This window comes from Xiphophorus couchianus, chromosome 11 (assembly GCF_001444195.1).
Source record: "Xiphophorus couchianus chromosome 11, X_couchianus-1.0, whole genome shotgun sequence".
Lineage (NCBI taxonomy): Eukaryota > Metazoa > Chordata > Actinopteri > Cyprinodontiformes > Poeciliidae > Xiphophorus > Xiphophorus couchianus.
In genome coordinates, this window is record NC_040238.1 from 24,780,536 (window position 1) to 24,796,669 (window position 16,134).

Consider the following 16,134-nt stretch of genomic DNA (forward strand, 5'->3'; position numbering starts at 1 on the left):
TTATTTGACGGGGTGTGCATAAGACTGACATGACACTGTCATAAGCATGACATGAACATGAAGGAGTCTTCATGAATGTCTATGACTGTTGTCATGAAGTGTCATTTGGTAAATATTTACACTTTTAATGTAAAGTTGTTTTAAAAGTTGCATTAAATGTCCATTAAAAGTCCCAATTTGCATGATTTTGTAAATAATGACACTTAAATGCAAAGTTGGCATTTTTAATGGACTTTCGGTGTAACCTTTAGAGCAGCTTTGTATGAAGTGTCATTATTTACTGAATGAGACTTCATAAAGACTCCTTCATGTTCATAACAGGTGTTATATGTCATGTCAGTCTTATGCACACCCCATCAAATAAAGTGTAAGAAAAATCTTTTAACAGAACCTATTTTAAAAAGCTTAAACTACTCGTTCAAGGACATGTCAGATGAAGTATGGACTACAATGTGGTCTGTCTCTCTGTCCAGTCAAGAATGAGCTCTAAAAGGCACTATTTGCAGCCAGATGGATTAACTTCCACAATATGTCATTGTGTCCTTCTGCAAACTGAAAAAAGCCGTCTGTGTGGCTTTCCGCTTTAGGCCAGGAAGGCAGCACTGAAACACACTGCCAAAAAAAGCAATTAACAACAATTTAACTGTCTAGTGCCCCTGTGTTCAGTCATTAGTGATGAATCAACTAATTCCCCACCCTGTTCTTAATCTCCTAATTGGTGCCAGGCTCCAATATGCGAGAGACATCTGTCTAGCCAGACAGCCGCCCTGTTAGGCAGATGAACGAGTGTCCTCCACGCTCAGTGCTGCAGTGGTGAGGCGAGAGGTTTCATAGTTCAGCCTTTGTCCCTGGGACCTGGCAGTGATGGACTGTGACCGAGGCCCTCCTCAGGGCTGCAGCACAAAGTGGCGCAGCTCATTCATATCCGTGCTCAGACAGCCGCTCGGCCACTGAAGGATCAGTCCTGTTCTCGTTGCTGCCCAGAGTTATAGTGTGTTATTTTGTGGTGGAAGTTGGATTCATTATTCCTCAACATTTGAGCGGTGCTAGATCTTGTTCCTGCTCAGAGAGCGGTGGTTTGAAGCTCATGTGTTTAGCTACATCTGAAGTACTGTGCTAGGTTAGCTAGCAGGGACTATGCAAAACAGCTGAACTGTAAAGTCACATCCATTACACCGTGTTTCTGTTCTCTAATAAATCCGGTCTCTCTCTAGTATTTCATCTGACAGTTGGTTGTTCTGCGAAGCCAATGCTGGGTCAGCTTCTACATTAATCCTGCACAGATTGCACAGATTTCATGCGTAACTCGGAGTTACTCAACGGCATTCATTCTCTCATTTCCCATTCAGTCTTCAGAAAAATCAATGCAGACAGTAGTAAGTATGAAGAAGGAGGCTGCACATCTATTCCTACTGCAGGGTTTTTTACTGCAGTAGTAAACTACTCTGTAGGGCCCTCACCTCCTCCAAGTTGCATAAGTCACTGAAAAAAATTATGGGCTCAACATAACTGCTACTACTGAGCAGAAATACACTCGAAGCAAGATTATATTCAGTGGTGAGGTTGTCAGGATTTGTTATTTAGTAGGTTTGCGTACAAATATTTGAATGTATAGCATTATTTTTTTCTGCTCAGTAAGAACTAAATTATCTGCCATCTCTGCGAATCTCTCTAAGGGTCATGGTAAAACAAGCTGGTGTTGGCTGTCTCTGTTGGCACAAGATCTTGGAATATTAAAACGCTGCAATATCTTTTGTCTAAGTGAAATCTGTCAGCATGTTGCTTCCTTTGGTGAGATCAGTCTAAGCGATGACTGTGATAAGTCACACCTGTCTTTTGATGCATTTATTTTGAAGCAAAAAAAATGAAGTGGTTCTCAAATAATAAGACTGGTCATTAGACTGACTGACAAAAAACAGATTTTTAAAAATTATTATTGTTCCTACTTCAAAATCTACTTTTTAAAGTTTAAACTTAAATTTGTTTGACAGTGAACAAACTTTAAACACAGTTCTGAGATTTATGAAACATTTATTTTCTGTAGGGAAACATAAAAATGCCTTTTTGGCTTTAGGGTCATCTTAGAGATCAAGATAAAATTATATGAACACTCCTGGACTTAAATATTCTGTGCTGATAAATTCTTTGGAACCCTGTTAGCGATTTGCAAAGTCTTTATGCTGATTTTGTATTGGCTCATCTCATGAGAGTGAGACAGTGAGCCATGCAATTTCTTAAGAAAATTTTCTTATCATGGATTTTGAGCTTGTTTGCAGATGAGCCATTTCTGGATGTGGCCGCCTACAACCTCAGCTCATCTCAAGTCTAATTGGCAGAATGCCACATACCTTTGTCAGTCTTTGACTTTTGCTTTGGCTGATCCATAAATGTCAATATATTCACCGTTGCGTAACTCTGCATGCAGCATAAGCCGCTCCGTCAGCAGCGCTCCACATCTCAACATCTTCTAGGTAAATGTCAGACACCAAATGAGGTGCAAAGGAGGGAAGAATCATTAGCCATGTCTGAGACACAGGATGCATGAACTTCATTAGCAGTCATAAGGTCACAAACAGTAGGTCGACTCCACTCCACCGCCTCTGGATGTGTGATGGACTGGCTCAGAAGGCCACCATGCCTACGCCCCTGCTGTTCCTATTACTCATGATTCGGACGTGCCTTTTTCTACGGTATGTTCAGAGTACGAACACACTATGACTGTCTTCGTCTAAAATCCTTTGCTCCAGATAAGACCAGCTCCCTCTCAGCCTTCTGTGCAAAGCTTGAGTTGTAAAACATGAAAATTAAATGAGCTTTACCATTTTTAATAAGAAGTGTTCAAATATCCAATCAGATACTTATACCAGAAGCTTGCTAATTGATTTAAAACTTGCCTGGTGGCTCAGTAACTTACTAGCAATACGATATTGATTATTAGACAGGTTAATTGTTTTGATTATCTGAAGTACTACGAAACTGGTAGTGGGATCTTTCCTGTTTTATCAACGGTATTCACTCCTCAGAATTGTTTTTTTTAAGCAGTTATGAGGCACGGTGGAGAAACCTGAAACTGCTGCTGCGCAATTTTCTCAACTTGCTGTTGCTCTTTTTAACCAAAGAGTGAGTGAGTGAGTTGATGCCACCAACCGTTTTTAGCTCATCATGAGCAGCTAAAGCCTTTCCTCTGCCTACATCCCCCAGAATACTGTGGGGTTCAGTGAAATTATTCAACTGATATTTTCTACTAGAATAAAACAATCAGTTCAATTCAAATAAAAAATTATGTGATACAATTCTTTCACACCGAATAAAAATGACTCAAATGTATCATTAAAAGACCAAATTAAATATGACATTCATATCCACAATTAGCATACAAAAACGTCTGTGTCTAACTATAAAGATGGTAAAAGAATACTGAACTAAGATTTTTATGTGCTGACATTCCCTCTGATTAAATAACACGTCTAAATTTGCTGATTTGATTTTTTTAAACAATTTCTGCGCTTATTCTTTTGTAATGTCCAACATTTTTCTACGTTTCCACAATGAAAATGTGCAACTAATAAACAGAAAAAATAAAAAGACATTTTCAGAATAAGCTAGATGTAATGTAACTTACACGGGTTGTGTGTGAGAGCCCTCTCTGGTGATAACACCCTCCTTGTCCATCAGCATTTGTCTGAATGTGCTCACTTTTTGTCGGATCTCCTCCTCAGTGTACCTGTAGGTATGAAAAACAGAAGTTACAAAAAAAACATACGTATTTATCTATCATTTACAGTTTTGAATGGTGAGCTCATAAGCAACGACTTTTACTAACAGTAATGATTGCAGCTCAAGCATCGGGAAATATCATCCAACATATTTGCCAGATGCTTCCGTGGTAGTTGTCACATCTCCTGCTTCTACACAGAGCCACAAAAAATGCCAAAGATTTCTGTGTTGATGGACCAATAACTGAGTTCTGCTAAATAATGTTGATGAGTCACTGATGTCCCCTTCTGTCTCTGGCCTGCACAGCGTGTCATGTTTTATTCTGAGAGGAGTTCTCCACAATCCACACAGAATAATGAAAACCACTGCAGATGTACACAAGAAGATTTCTATCTATTATCTCAAAAGTTTAAGGCAAGTTGTGGGTGCCACAGAATTCAAAAATGCTTATTTATCTTGCAGTTCCATTGAGTAAAAAGAATAACAAGTAAATAGTTGTTGGTAAATACAATCAATCTATGCAACCTTGAGCTACATTTTTATTTTCTAAGATTGCTGTGTTACCACAGCAACCTGTTCAGTACAGAGCTTCTAAGATTAAATCATCAACTGGACCATAACTCAGCTTAATGTGTTGCATTTTGGACATTTTAGGTTATTATTCTTGCCACTAAAATTTTCTATATGACCAAGCATCAGTGTGTGTTAAACACTTATTTGCCCAAAAGCACATTCAAACTTTTGGGCAAATGAAATGCTTTTATAAGCTTTGGGCTTTATAAAGCCCAAAGCTTATAAAAGCTTTGGGCAAATAAAGCTTTATATGCTTTTATTTTGGGCATATAAGATAAAATTGGCTATCGGTAAGCATATCAAAAGCCAATTTCAATATGGCCATTGACATTTCTAAAATTTTCAATAGCCATGTACATTCACTGAGAACAGAGTCTTCAAGCTTTTTTTGTTTTTAGAAAAGCTTGAAAGAAGCACATTAATCCTATGTCTTAAGTATACATGATATTATGCACCAAGATTATACACTGAACTTCTTTTTTTTAGGGGTTCATGTAATGGGAAAAGTATAAATCAACTTGGTCATCCTGGGAGCTGTGAAGTTTGAAGTAGGCTCATGAATAATTCAGATGTAAGCTGTGTGAGCTGAACTTTGAAGTCATCCTGAAAGAGTTGCACATCATTGCCTTTAGCAGGTATTGGATTTGTGTTTGTCCTGTTCTCCGGTTGAAGCAGACAGGAAGCCCTCCTGATTCTGGTTCCTTTAGATGCCTGTTGTGTTGGATGGCAGTTTGCCTCTGAACAGTTCATTGTGCAGGACCAGAACACGCCGCTGCAATCAAGCAGAGATCCAAGGAAACCTTTTTTTCCACCCAATTAAAAATTTTAAAGATAATCTGCATGATGTCCAGATATAAATGTCAAAAGTACTCATAACCCCAGGACTTCTTCATATTGTGTTACTTAACAACTCACTTGTAACTTTAATTTTGGAAAGAGACCAACATAATGTAGCATTTAATTGAGATGTAGAAGGAAATGGATAGATTTTGTTATGCCAAATTATTTTGAAAACATGTGACATCTTTTTTATTCAGTTCACCTCCATCCTTGAATTTTTACTTTTGTTGTAATGACACCCACGAGATTTTGGAGCTCTTCTAGCTTTGCACATTAAGAGACTGAACTCTTGTCTCTTTAATATTTCCTTTTCTTAATAGCTTGATTTTCAAGTCTTGCCAAAGATTGTAAATGGTTTTAGGTCTCACTGCAAAAACAAAAAATCCTACAGAGTATTTGTGGTCTAGTTTCTAGTGCAGGTACACTTACTAACTTACAGGAAACCTTTCAACAAGATATAGGAGCTTGTTTTAAGAAAATAATTCCTTATTTTTTATTTTAAAAAGTACTAGTTCTACAGGCAGATTATTTTACTTATAACGTGTCATTTTTCCAATGCTATAAATGAAATAATCTGCATGTTTACCGAATACGTTTTCATCAATTTCAAGTAATTATTGACTTAAAACAAGTTTCTACTTCTTGCTGAAAAGTTACTTATTGGTTAGTTTTGCCTTATTTGAAGTAGTACTAGATATTTGTACTAGATACTGGACCAAAAATACTTGGTACAATTCTGTGTTTCTGCAGTGCTGAATTTTGACTGGGCCGTTTTAACACATGAAGAATCCCTCAAATGTCAAATCTGTGACACCTTTCAGCATCCATCCATCTTCCTATCAACTAACCAAACTCCCTGTCACCGAGTCATGGCCAGTGTCAGTTCTTAACCAGACATAGCATTTTACATACATTTCATAATTATGCCGTACTACATAATTCTGACAAAACTCATTGGAGAGTGGGGTTTTAACTTGTAGCTAACATTTTTGCACAGGAAAGATGTGCAAAAGTGCGATAAGTATAGTACACTGGAAAGGATTTCACAGATATCCTTTGTGAAATCTGTGAAATATATGGACTCACCATGTATCTGTGAGTCCTATTAGCTGACTTGGAAATTAACCAGCGTCTCGTATCTGCATAGAAACAGCATTAGTCTGAGGGGTGGCTGTTTTTCCCAGGATGCAGCAGTGGATAGCTGGTAGCTATCGGCACAATGGCAATGTGAAGAGTGAGATTAAGAGAAGGGTGATGGCCATCAGAAATAGCTGAGAGATATTTCAGCCGAGGGGAAGCCGGACGGTGTGATGGCGCCATCCGGTCCAGCTGTGTAACAATCTCTCAGCTCAGCAGCTGTCGGCTCAGCACAACAGAGAGCCCAGACCAACACTTTATATTCATGGCTTTCTGTTCACAGTGCAGGAGCCATCACCATACATTAGCTGAAGCTCTGCAGCAGTCGCCCTGCTCCGTCAGATCGAAGAAGGGTACACAATGCTGAATATTTAACTCATTGGTACTGGCCAAACACTTAACATGCCTGTGAGATTTCTGCCTTTACGTTGTGAGACTTGTTGGCGTTTATGCTAGCAATACCTACTGGATTTAAATGGAGGCTCCAACAACTGAAACCATTTAAATACATTCGCTGTATAAAAAGAGAAATACAAATGTCTCTCTGACTGTTGGACATTTAATTAGACTCAACCTTTCCTGTTCTAACTCTTGGGAAGTAACTAGTTACGTTTATTTGAGTAACTTTTTGGAAAAAAAATAGTATTTTTACTATGCTGTACCTTGTAAATTTCTGGATTGTCTACCCACTATGACCAACTTCACTGGATGGAGAACTAGCTTGTTTTAACCAAAGATTCACCAGACAGAGACACACATCTGTAGTTTTTAAGTTTAATATATTTTATATTGAAAGAAATTGAGTTGAAAAAAATATTTTGTAGTTATTTTTCTGAATTAATATTTTTTTAAAAAAACGCCTACATCTCCACATAACTTCAAATGTTGCTCCAACTGATGATGTAATTTTGAAATATTAAATTATTGATGTTTTGATCAGTTACTCAGTACTTAAGTAGTGTTTTTACCAAACACTTTTAATTTAGTTTTTACTTTTCCTTGAGCAAAATATGTTGAAGCAGTGTTTCTCTTACTTGAGTACAATTTATGGGTACTCTACCAACCTGGGAAGAGGTACCCAATTCTTTTGTATTTGCTAAGTACTTGAATAATGAAAAAATTTATTTCTGAAAAGTGGAAACTTTCTCTTACATCACTATGGTTTGAAACAATTTGTGAACACTGAAAAGGTGATTTCATGGATTCAAGGCTTCTGATAGGTTAATTTGAGGCACATCACGCTTTGTTGTGAAACATCATTCAGAAATCAGTCAAAATACCCTGTTCATATCCTGGTTCATCCTTGGATATGAACATGACTATCATGAAAATGACCTGTCATCATACTGTTCAGGAAGGAAATGGGTTTAGTGTCTCAGACACAAACGTGCTTTGATGCAGAATGTTTGTGGTTGCAGCATCCTGGAAGTTGAAGTTTGGGAGCAAGTAGTTCTCCCATGCAGAGCATCCATTAACATTGATCACAAAGTGGCTCAAGGTCAACAAAGTCAATGTTTTGGACTGGGTGCCCATCCTAAAGGCCTGATCTAATGCCGTATGATCAAGACGGCCTACAAACCTGACTCAGATTCACCATTTCTGTCTGAACTGATGTGAGAAGCTTGTGGAACGATACCTACTGTAAAGTGTTCGACCCATATCATATAGTTTAAATGGAGAAAAATAGATTATATGTCTGTCTATACGGCATTTTCAAACCATCTACTTTCCCCTGTATAGGCCAGCAGGATCTTGAGCCAAGTATCTTGGGAGCATTTCAAATAAAGTTAGACAGAAATACACACTGAGCTGAGCTCTAAATTAACTTGAGTAAATGGCCACATATGGATGTTTGTCAGATGCTATTAGGATTTGCTCCCTGAATCAACACATCTCTCCAGTGCATGTTTAATTACCACTTCTTTTAGCAATAAAGGTATCCACTTCCCCCCAAATGTGCCATCTGTTCTCCTCTGAAAATGAGTAATTGTTCCCAACAAAATCACATACTGTAAATCAGTAAAATATCCAACTGCTCGTGTCTCCTGTGTATTTTTAAAATTGTGTAAGTACCTCAAAGGAATTTAGTAATTTTACAGAGGCCAAATAAACGATACAAGTCTACAGGAATTTGGAAGGACGTTGATCTGAGAGAGGTCTTCTGTGCCTCTGTAGCCATGAAGAATTACCACGATTAAAGTACTTGATTAGTGTAATTAGACATCCTAGAGCGCCCACAGATTTCCCCCATTAACTTCCAATCCAGAAAAATGAATAGTTGAAGCCTCCAGACCGTTCTTATGATAATAGGCATCGATTCAAGGAGTGTGGGGCAAGCTTGCGCTCATTCAAACTGCCAGTGCCTGTCTGTGATTGAAATCTGATAAGCTATTCTCTGCAAGCTGTCCCCAGACATAGCTGTGCACCTATGAGATTCTGAAAGCATCAGCTGTAGTTAGCGAGGCTGAAATGCTCTGGGAACTCTGGAAGCCAAATCCAACCACCCCCGTATTTCTATTTCATGGATAGAATTAAAACGACCTGCCGAGCGCTACAGTAAAACGGTTTAACTCTCAAGTGGAGAGGATTTTCAATTGATGCTCTCCACACTCATAGATTTTCTAGTAAGATAACAAACCCTGGGCAGACCTGACAGAGAAGGTAGCAAAGAAGGAGCTCTCCCTATAGAAAGCAGCGTCTTCACCTTGCCAACAGTGCAAGCTGATCAATCGCTTGGGCTACACTGTCTACACATTCCGACTGTTCATCTTTCCTAAGACCTCCTTTAACAAAAGAACTGACAACCGTTTTGTCTAGCATTGCCTTTTTTTACTGTCCAGGGCACTTTTGAGATGACAAAATGGCTCTTTCTTTTTGAGAAGAACTCCAGTAAAACATTCATTCTTTGAGAAAACTAGCTCCTCAGTTTCTGACGCAGGCTTTAGTATGGAAGAAAACCTCCATTAGGGGCAGAGACAGCTATTTGCTCTGGCATCAAAGACTCTGAAAGCAGCCTTCTTAATGAGATCTGGGCTTCTCACTTGTCAGTTGTTGCAGTTCAAAAGCATCTTCTCACATGTCTCTGAAGCAATATTCAGTTATGCTGTTACATGTCTGCCTGTATGGATAGACTATCTCTTTTTATACTGTTGTGTATCATAATGTACCTGTCCTATGCAAAGTAATACAGCTATGAGGTGTCTTGTTTATGGAATACACCAATAGTCCATAACTCTGTTCAATCCATCAGTTAAAAATGCAAATAGTAAGGCACTACTGCTAACCTGATAAGACCCTGTTAAGTCCCTTAACCCACAGTGGCACATGGTGTTGGTGGCATGATGTAGTGGCTGTGTTTTTTAGTAGGGACAAGGAAGCTGGTCAGAGTTACTACAGAGGACTTAACACTTGATTTCACCTTCCAGGGGGACAATACAGACTGCAGTTTAGTTGGAGCACAGAAGAGAGCTCATCTAAGAGCTGGGGAAACGGTTGGCACACTGCAGGAGTTCAAACCATGAACATTCATTAAGTCTCAATCAGCAGATAAAAACACCCTTTAAATAATCTGGTCCTGCACATGAGGGGGAACTGCAGAGTTAGTGGGCCATGTCTTCAACACAAAACGCCACGCTTTGTTTACCACCTTGTAAACATGTCGTCGTGTCCGGGGGACGAACACGACAGCATGTCCCTAGGTTATGTTTTTCCTTGCACAGATCGTACCGTGCTCCTCCAACCAGACATCTTTTATAAATGGCCTAATGTATGCAACCTTCAGTCATATTTAATCTGCATTAATGGCAGTATTGCCAGCAGCCGTGAAGCACTCAGTGCACAATGAATGAGGGATGCTGCCAGGCTTTAGATAGCTAAATGAACAGACTCCTTTAATCGCAGAGCCAGTTTAATTGGCTCCCATGGTGAGGCCATCACTCATGACAGACCATTTATCCTGGTCGTCTCACAAGAGAGAAGCAGATTGGTGGTCCGCAGGGGAGGGGCTGTAAAGGGAAGAGGAGTGTCTTAAAGAATGTGGCAGGCATCCAATTTGTCCCCAAACCCAGATCTTCACCAGGACATCCATCAAAAGAAATACCAGGGGTGAGAAGGAGGCTGAATCCTCTGTCTCAACCCCTGAAAACACAACACAGCCTCCATTTTTATTATGCCTAATGTCTGGCACTGTTCTCCTTCTCTATCCTCATATTTCATCCTTCTCTCTATCCCTTAATCCTGTGCACACACACTTTTATTTAAAGAGGCACATTAAAACTGGAGAGGCAGGGGTATCCTTGCCGAGCCAAGCTGGCAAATGAGCGTCCCCCTTTTCACTACAGCCTAACAAGACGAGCCGAGTCCATCCAGAGCTCGAACACTCTGCTAAGTAGTTGGAGTCCTTTCTGTGTGAGGCTGTGGAGCTGGTCAGCCAGGGTGTCTGGTCGGCTTGTATTCTGTCATCATTAGCCAAGCTGCTCTCTGCCACTGAAATGTTTCACCAGACAGCATGGCTCTTTTACATCACTCTGAACCCAGGAGCCGGAAAGGAGTGGACCTTGACAGATGGGGAAAGTGCAAGTCCCCCTCTCAGGCATTCCCCCAATTCTCAGGCAGCCTTAATGAGGCCCCATTGCCTGACGAGAGCATTCATGCTCAAGGAGGACAAGTGAAATCAAAGGACAAAAACTAAATAGAATCCACCACCACCCTTCTGTCGCTTCCCATATCTGTGCGTACCCTCTAAAAATGACTAATTAGCTTGACATTTATTCAATTATTAATTAATTCTCTTTTAATATATAGTAGGATTAGGCAATATTCTATACTTGACAAATGTGATGGAAGGAAAATGTCCCAAGGCATCTGTGGGAAAGCAACCCGTTTCTACTAAGACAGGATCACAGGGCTCGTCATTTCTTATGGACTCTGTCAGCATGTAGTTCAACTCCGAGCTGTGGTTATTTAAGCGGCATGGTGTGTGTGTGTGTGTGGGGATGTGCGGGGGTGGGCGTGTGTGTGTTTCTGTGAATAAATCCATCAGGGTGAAGTGCTGAAATGGTGGATTACGGCTGACTGCAGTCTCAAACATTTCCATGGTTCTTTCTTAGTTTGAGTTGGATGCCGAGATAATAACACAGCCCCGGTCGGCCATCGCTCCTCACCGACTGTCTCCAACGGCAACATCGCCGATTAACATTTGAAAATGTAGATGGTAATGTGATTCTTAAGAGTTGACAGTACGGCATCATCCTATACTATATTAAAAAGGTCAAACGCAGAGCAAAAAAGGCTTTTTTTTTTTTTTTTTTTAACCATAAGGCATTCCAGCACGTTTTTCTCTTTCTAGGACCATGTTGGAGGTAAAAATGTCATGAACACTGAGCATTGCAAGATTCCCTGATGTTTAGTGCCTATAAAACATATCCACCCTCTTAGATGTTTTACCCCTTCATTCTTTTTACAAATCATTCAAGAGCAACAAAATGGTTTGGGTCATTGTCTTGCTGGAAAATAAATGTTCTCTGAAGCAGTAGTTTTCCTGCAGACGGAAATAAATCGTCTTACCGGATTTCCTTATATTTTGTTGTGTTCATTTTACCTCCGCCTCCAGATTGTGAGAACGGACTGATGCAGGCAGATTTACACATGGGTCATGTTCTTTCATTTCTTGATGATGAATTTAACTGAACTCCAGTGATGTTTGGTACCTTAGAGATTTTTTTGCATCCATCCCCTGACTTGTACTTGTCAACAACATTTTCTCAGATTTTTTTGGAATGTCTTTTTTCAGACCTTCCAGACTCAGTCGTCTTTGTACTAGAATCACTTAAGACACACTCACTGCACTCAGGTGATTTCCATTCCACTCATTGAGAGACTGCTTGCACTAATTGGCTGGACTTCTGTTGAGTTAGGCCAGTGATGTTAAAGGGGGTGAATATTAATGCAACCGCAGAGATCCACAGCTCATCTGGGAAATTAGGCAACAGCACCTTAATTAGCTGCTTCCTCCACAAATCTTTGGCCTTTGTGGAAGAAGCCACCTTTTAAATGTAGCTAAAAAGCTGGAATAACTATCAAAGTCCAGACTTAAGTCCAAATGAAAATCTCTATCAAGATATGATGTGGTAACTCAATATGCATCACATGTATTTCTAATACCAGATGTTAAAGTTTGAAGCTGGTATGTGACATTATGTGACTTTCTGAAGAAGTAGAAGAGAAGGCGGGGTTATCAGGACATATTCTGTGACTGCTGCTGATTATAAACACTGCCAGCTACGTTAACCGTGGCCCTCTGGCCAGACAGGAAGCAGCACTATCTCTGGCAGCATAGGTCCCAGAAGCATCTCAACAAATTTCCAATGCCAGTAAAATTACCGTTAAGCTTAAGTTTCAGGCAGACTCCCACAAGAAATAGTAGTTTCATTGCCAGCCATGTGTGGAATGTGTAAAAAGATAAAAAAAGAAAAGGAAAAAAAAAAACTTGTGATAACATTTTCATAGCAGGCACCTATAAATAAACACATGATAAAAAGAAATAGATGCAATGCACCATTTCCTTACAAACACACTGTCCCTTGTGTTTACTTCACTCTACTGCAGTAATTTGCTTTTTTTTTCTTTTTTTTTTTTTACTTTCCTTCCTCTGTGAAGATGAAAATGAGTTTTGGCAGGTAACAGGTTTTGGATTTAATATTTTTGCTGCTCCTCGCGAATTCAGCAGCTGTAAAGAAATAGACCTGTCAGTGTCACGTTCTCTGCTACGGCTTTCGTTGCCTTGCACTCTTGTAATAACAGAGATGCGGAGGAAAGAGAAAACAACTAATTCTCTGAAAACACAAATGTCACTTAGAATCCAAACCTCCCTGCAAAACACACCGACACAGCAGGGAACAATATGCAACGTGAACAGAGCGGCAGAGGTGCTGAAGAAACAGTTTATTCTTCATAAGAAAATAAGTGTCCAGTTCAGTTCCTGCATACGCGACCTTTATCGATCCACCCTTCATACCCTTTTCCCTGCTGTTTTGCTTTAACTAAGCTGTCTAAAACCTTTTAGACTTTAATCCACTGTGCTGTTGGAGCATTTCACAAATTACTTTGTTGCTTTAGTAAGTCGTGTGGGGAAATAGAAATAAAACATAATGCTAAGACTTAAATTATGAACAGATATTAAGTCCAGCTAAGCTCATGTTGGTAGTTTAGCAGGTGGTTAGCCTGAACTGAATAAGGGCAAACTAGGCACACACCCAGGGGACCCATCGTCTTGATTAAATCCAGGACAGCGCTAACAACTGCATAGCGGTGCAGCCCCAAGTTCTTTGCCAAGAATATTTACCTAATTTAAATCTAAAAAAAAAAAGATCTCCCTACTGTTTTTGAATAAATAAATCTCAAAATGGATTCTTTCCTTTTTTGTAACTGAAATAACAGGAACAAATCGATCATAATTCCATGTCATAAATAACTGATGACTAGCAGATAAAAGCAAATTATTTTTACTGATTCAAAATCAGCTTTTCTAGCCAGTTTCCCTATATTGATTAAAAAAAAAGTCTGCAGAAAAGTTCAATCAAATGAATCACAAATGTACTAAATCCTCCCTGGAGCTCCTTTAAAAAACATTTGTGACTAAGAACCTTTGTGCTGGAGGAGGGAGAGCATTAAGGCACCAGAGAGATCCTGAAGGTTTCAGCTCACATCATCAGCTAAAAGACTTAAATGAGGAGATTTGCAGAACTGGAGAACTGCTACAACAATATTCCTGCTTGGTGTATTTTTCCCATGGCATGTGCATCTCTGGAGAGTGAAAGACTCAGTTTTGCATGAGAACGAAAAACGTTTCGCATGAGCGAAATGTTTTTTAGAGACTACTGAATGATGCGGTTTTTTATCTCTCGCACTCTCAGATCCTCTTTTTCTTTTTCTCTCTCTCTCAAAAATATGATAAATAAGAGCAGAACTCTGAACTCTGAGCATGAATTTATTTATTTTACCTTGGCTGAACTGGATTTAGGACTAATTTCTGTTCAGGACAAACTAACATGACACTGATAGTGTCATGTATCAAACTTCTAAACGTTTCATTTGATTCTTCGGTGGTTACATTGCTCATATTAATGGGAGCCGTATTGTCTGTCTGTTCATGGTTTTCACTGGAGCAGACTGTAATTGTGAAAATAAATTTCAAAAGTTTCTTAGAAATAAAAAAGTCTGTGTAGCTTGTAATGTAGTGTTTTTTATTTGTTTAAAAGTGCAGGTTATTTGGTCATTGATAAACATAACAGGAATTATCTTCTGGTACATTTGGCCCATAATGGCTTCATTTGTCATTTACATACTTAAAAAAATACAGTCATAGTTAAAAATGCTCCATTATACATTGCATAAAGCAGCAGTCTCCTGTTTTCAACTCAATTTATGAACACCATTTGCAACATGGTTTATGAGCATTGCCATGCATTTATAGATCATTGCCTGATGTTCATAAATCCTGCGCAAAACAATTATGTAAATTTGCATTGCAGCTAGGATCATAAAAACTATTTAGTTACGGGGAATCACTAAGAACCTGAAGGTTGCTGGTTGGCAATCTAAACTAAATCCCACAATACTGTCTATGAATGGCAATTTTTAACACAAATAAATTCGAGAGTGTATTTCAAATGAGAAAATTATGTCACTACAATTGCTTCACCTTATTTTTTGGTTTTTTTTGCAAACCTCCTACAGCACCAGTTCTGCATAACATTGACATAAATCTTCACTGTTAACAGTGTTGGCAACTTTTAAAGGTCGTTTGGGACTCATCTACTCACCCCTGCTCCTCCATCATTTCTTGGAGCTCCATACATTTCAGCTCCACCCTCCGCTTCCGCTCGTGGTCCAAAATCTCTCTGTGTGGCTTCTTCACCAGGACAGGCTCCAGTTTAAGCTCCTCGTCCTCCTCTGTTCCCGCCTGGCCCTCCTCGGTTTTGGCCTGCAGCACCGCCGTGGCTGCTGGCCCTCCTGAACTTGCGACTGTTCCAGGTTCAGTCCCAGGGACCACAGGTTGGGCCACTGCGTTTACACCATCCTTAGGTGACGGCATCCTTGTCGCGTCATACATTGACTGCTTAAATCTGTGGAGACAATGAGAAAAGCGAAGACATAAGTCCAGTGGAGTTTAGAAGTCACATGTTGTGCTGATGATCTGATGTTTATGAGAAGTATCAGTTTGATTAAACAACCTATTAAGCAAAATTTTATACATTTACAGTTTGTCTGCACAACAAAGACTCCAGGGAAACAGCAACCTACAAATGTTTGGAGACTGTACGGGTGAAGAGGTTGGGATTTGATTCAAATGTCTTTGGACAGGCTGCAGAGCTTCTGCTTGAACTGAGCAGTGTACTCTGCAAACTTTGCACATGTCAGTTTCGAAGTGATACCAAGAAATGCATGTCCAGAAAGAATGGGGGCATCAACTCGTGCTGCATGAGTCAACAACCCTGGAGCGCAGGAAGACAGGTCAGGAAGGAAAGATCTGCTGGAGCATAATGAAACATGGTGCAAGACAAATGGCAGCAGGAAAAGGGGGAAAGAAGTATGGGAGTGGAGGATGAAGAACAGTTCACCAACACTGAACTTGTAAGAAATAAACAAGTGACAGATGACTGTGTGACAGAATGAATGACTTTTTTTGAATATGAATTTTTTTTTTTTTCACCAATCCTTTGCTGGCTCGTTTGCTCACATAGTGATGAAGCTCTCACTTCCATGTATATAATAGTATCTGGTGCCAGTGCAGTGTGGCTCCTGCTCTGATCAAGATGGATTGTTCTTTTAATGTCGGTGCAGGTACATGTAGAGAGGTGGAGGTTT

General features: G+C 39.6%; 1 protein-coding gene across 1 annotated transcript in view; it reads right to left on the bottom strand.

Moving 5' to 3' along the window:
* srrm3 (serine/arginine repetitive matrix 3) overlaps positions 1-16,134 on the bottom strand; it is an 84,681-nt gene that overhangs the window by 28,769 nt on the left and 39,778 nt on the right. Inside the window, exons 2-3 of the mRNA XM_028031143.1 lie at positions 15,090-15,392; positions 3,623-3,724 (exon numbers count right to left, since the gene is read on the bottom strand). Coding sequence (XP_027886944.1) covers positions 3,623-3,724; positions 15,090-15,392 — 405 coding nt within the window. The remainder of the gene's footprint in view (positions 1-3,622; positions 3,725-15,089; positions 15,393-16,134) is intronic.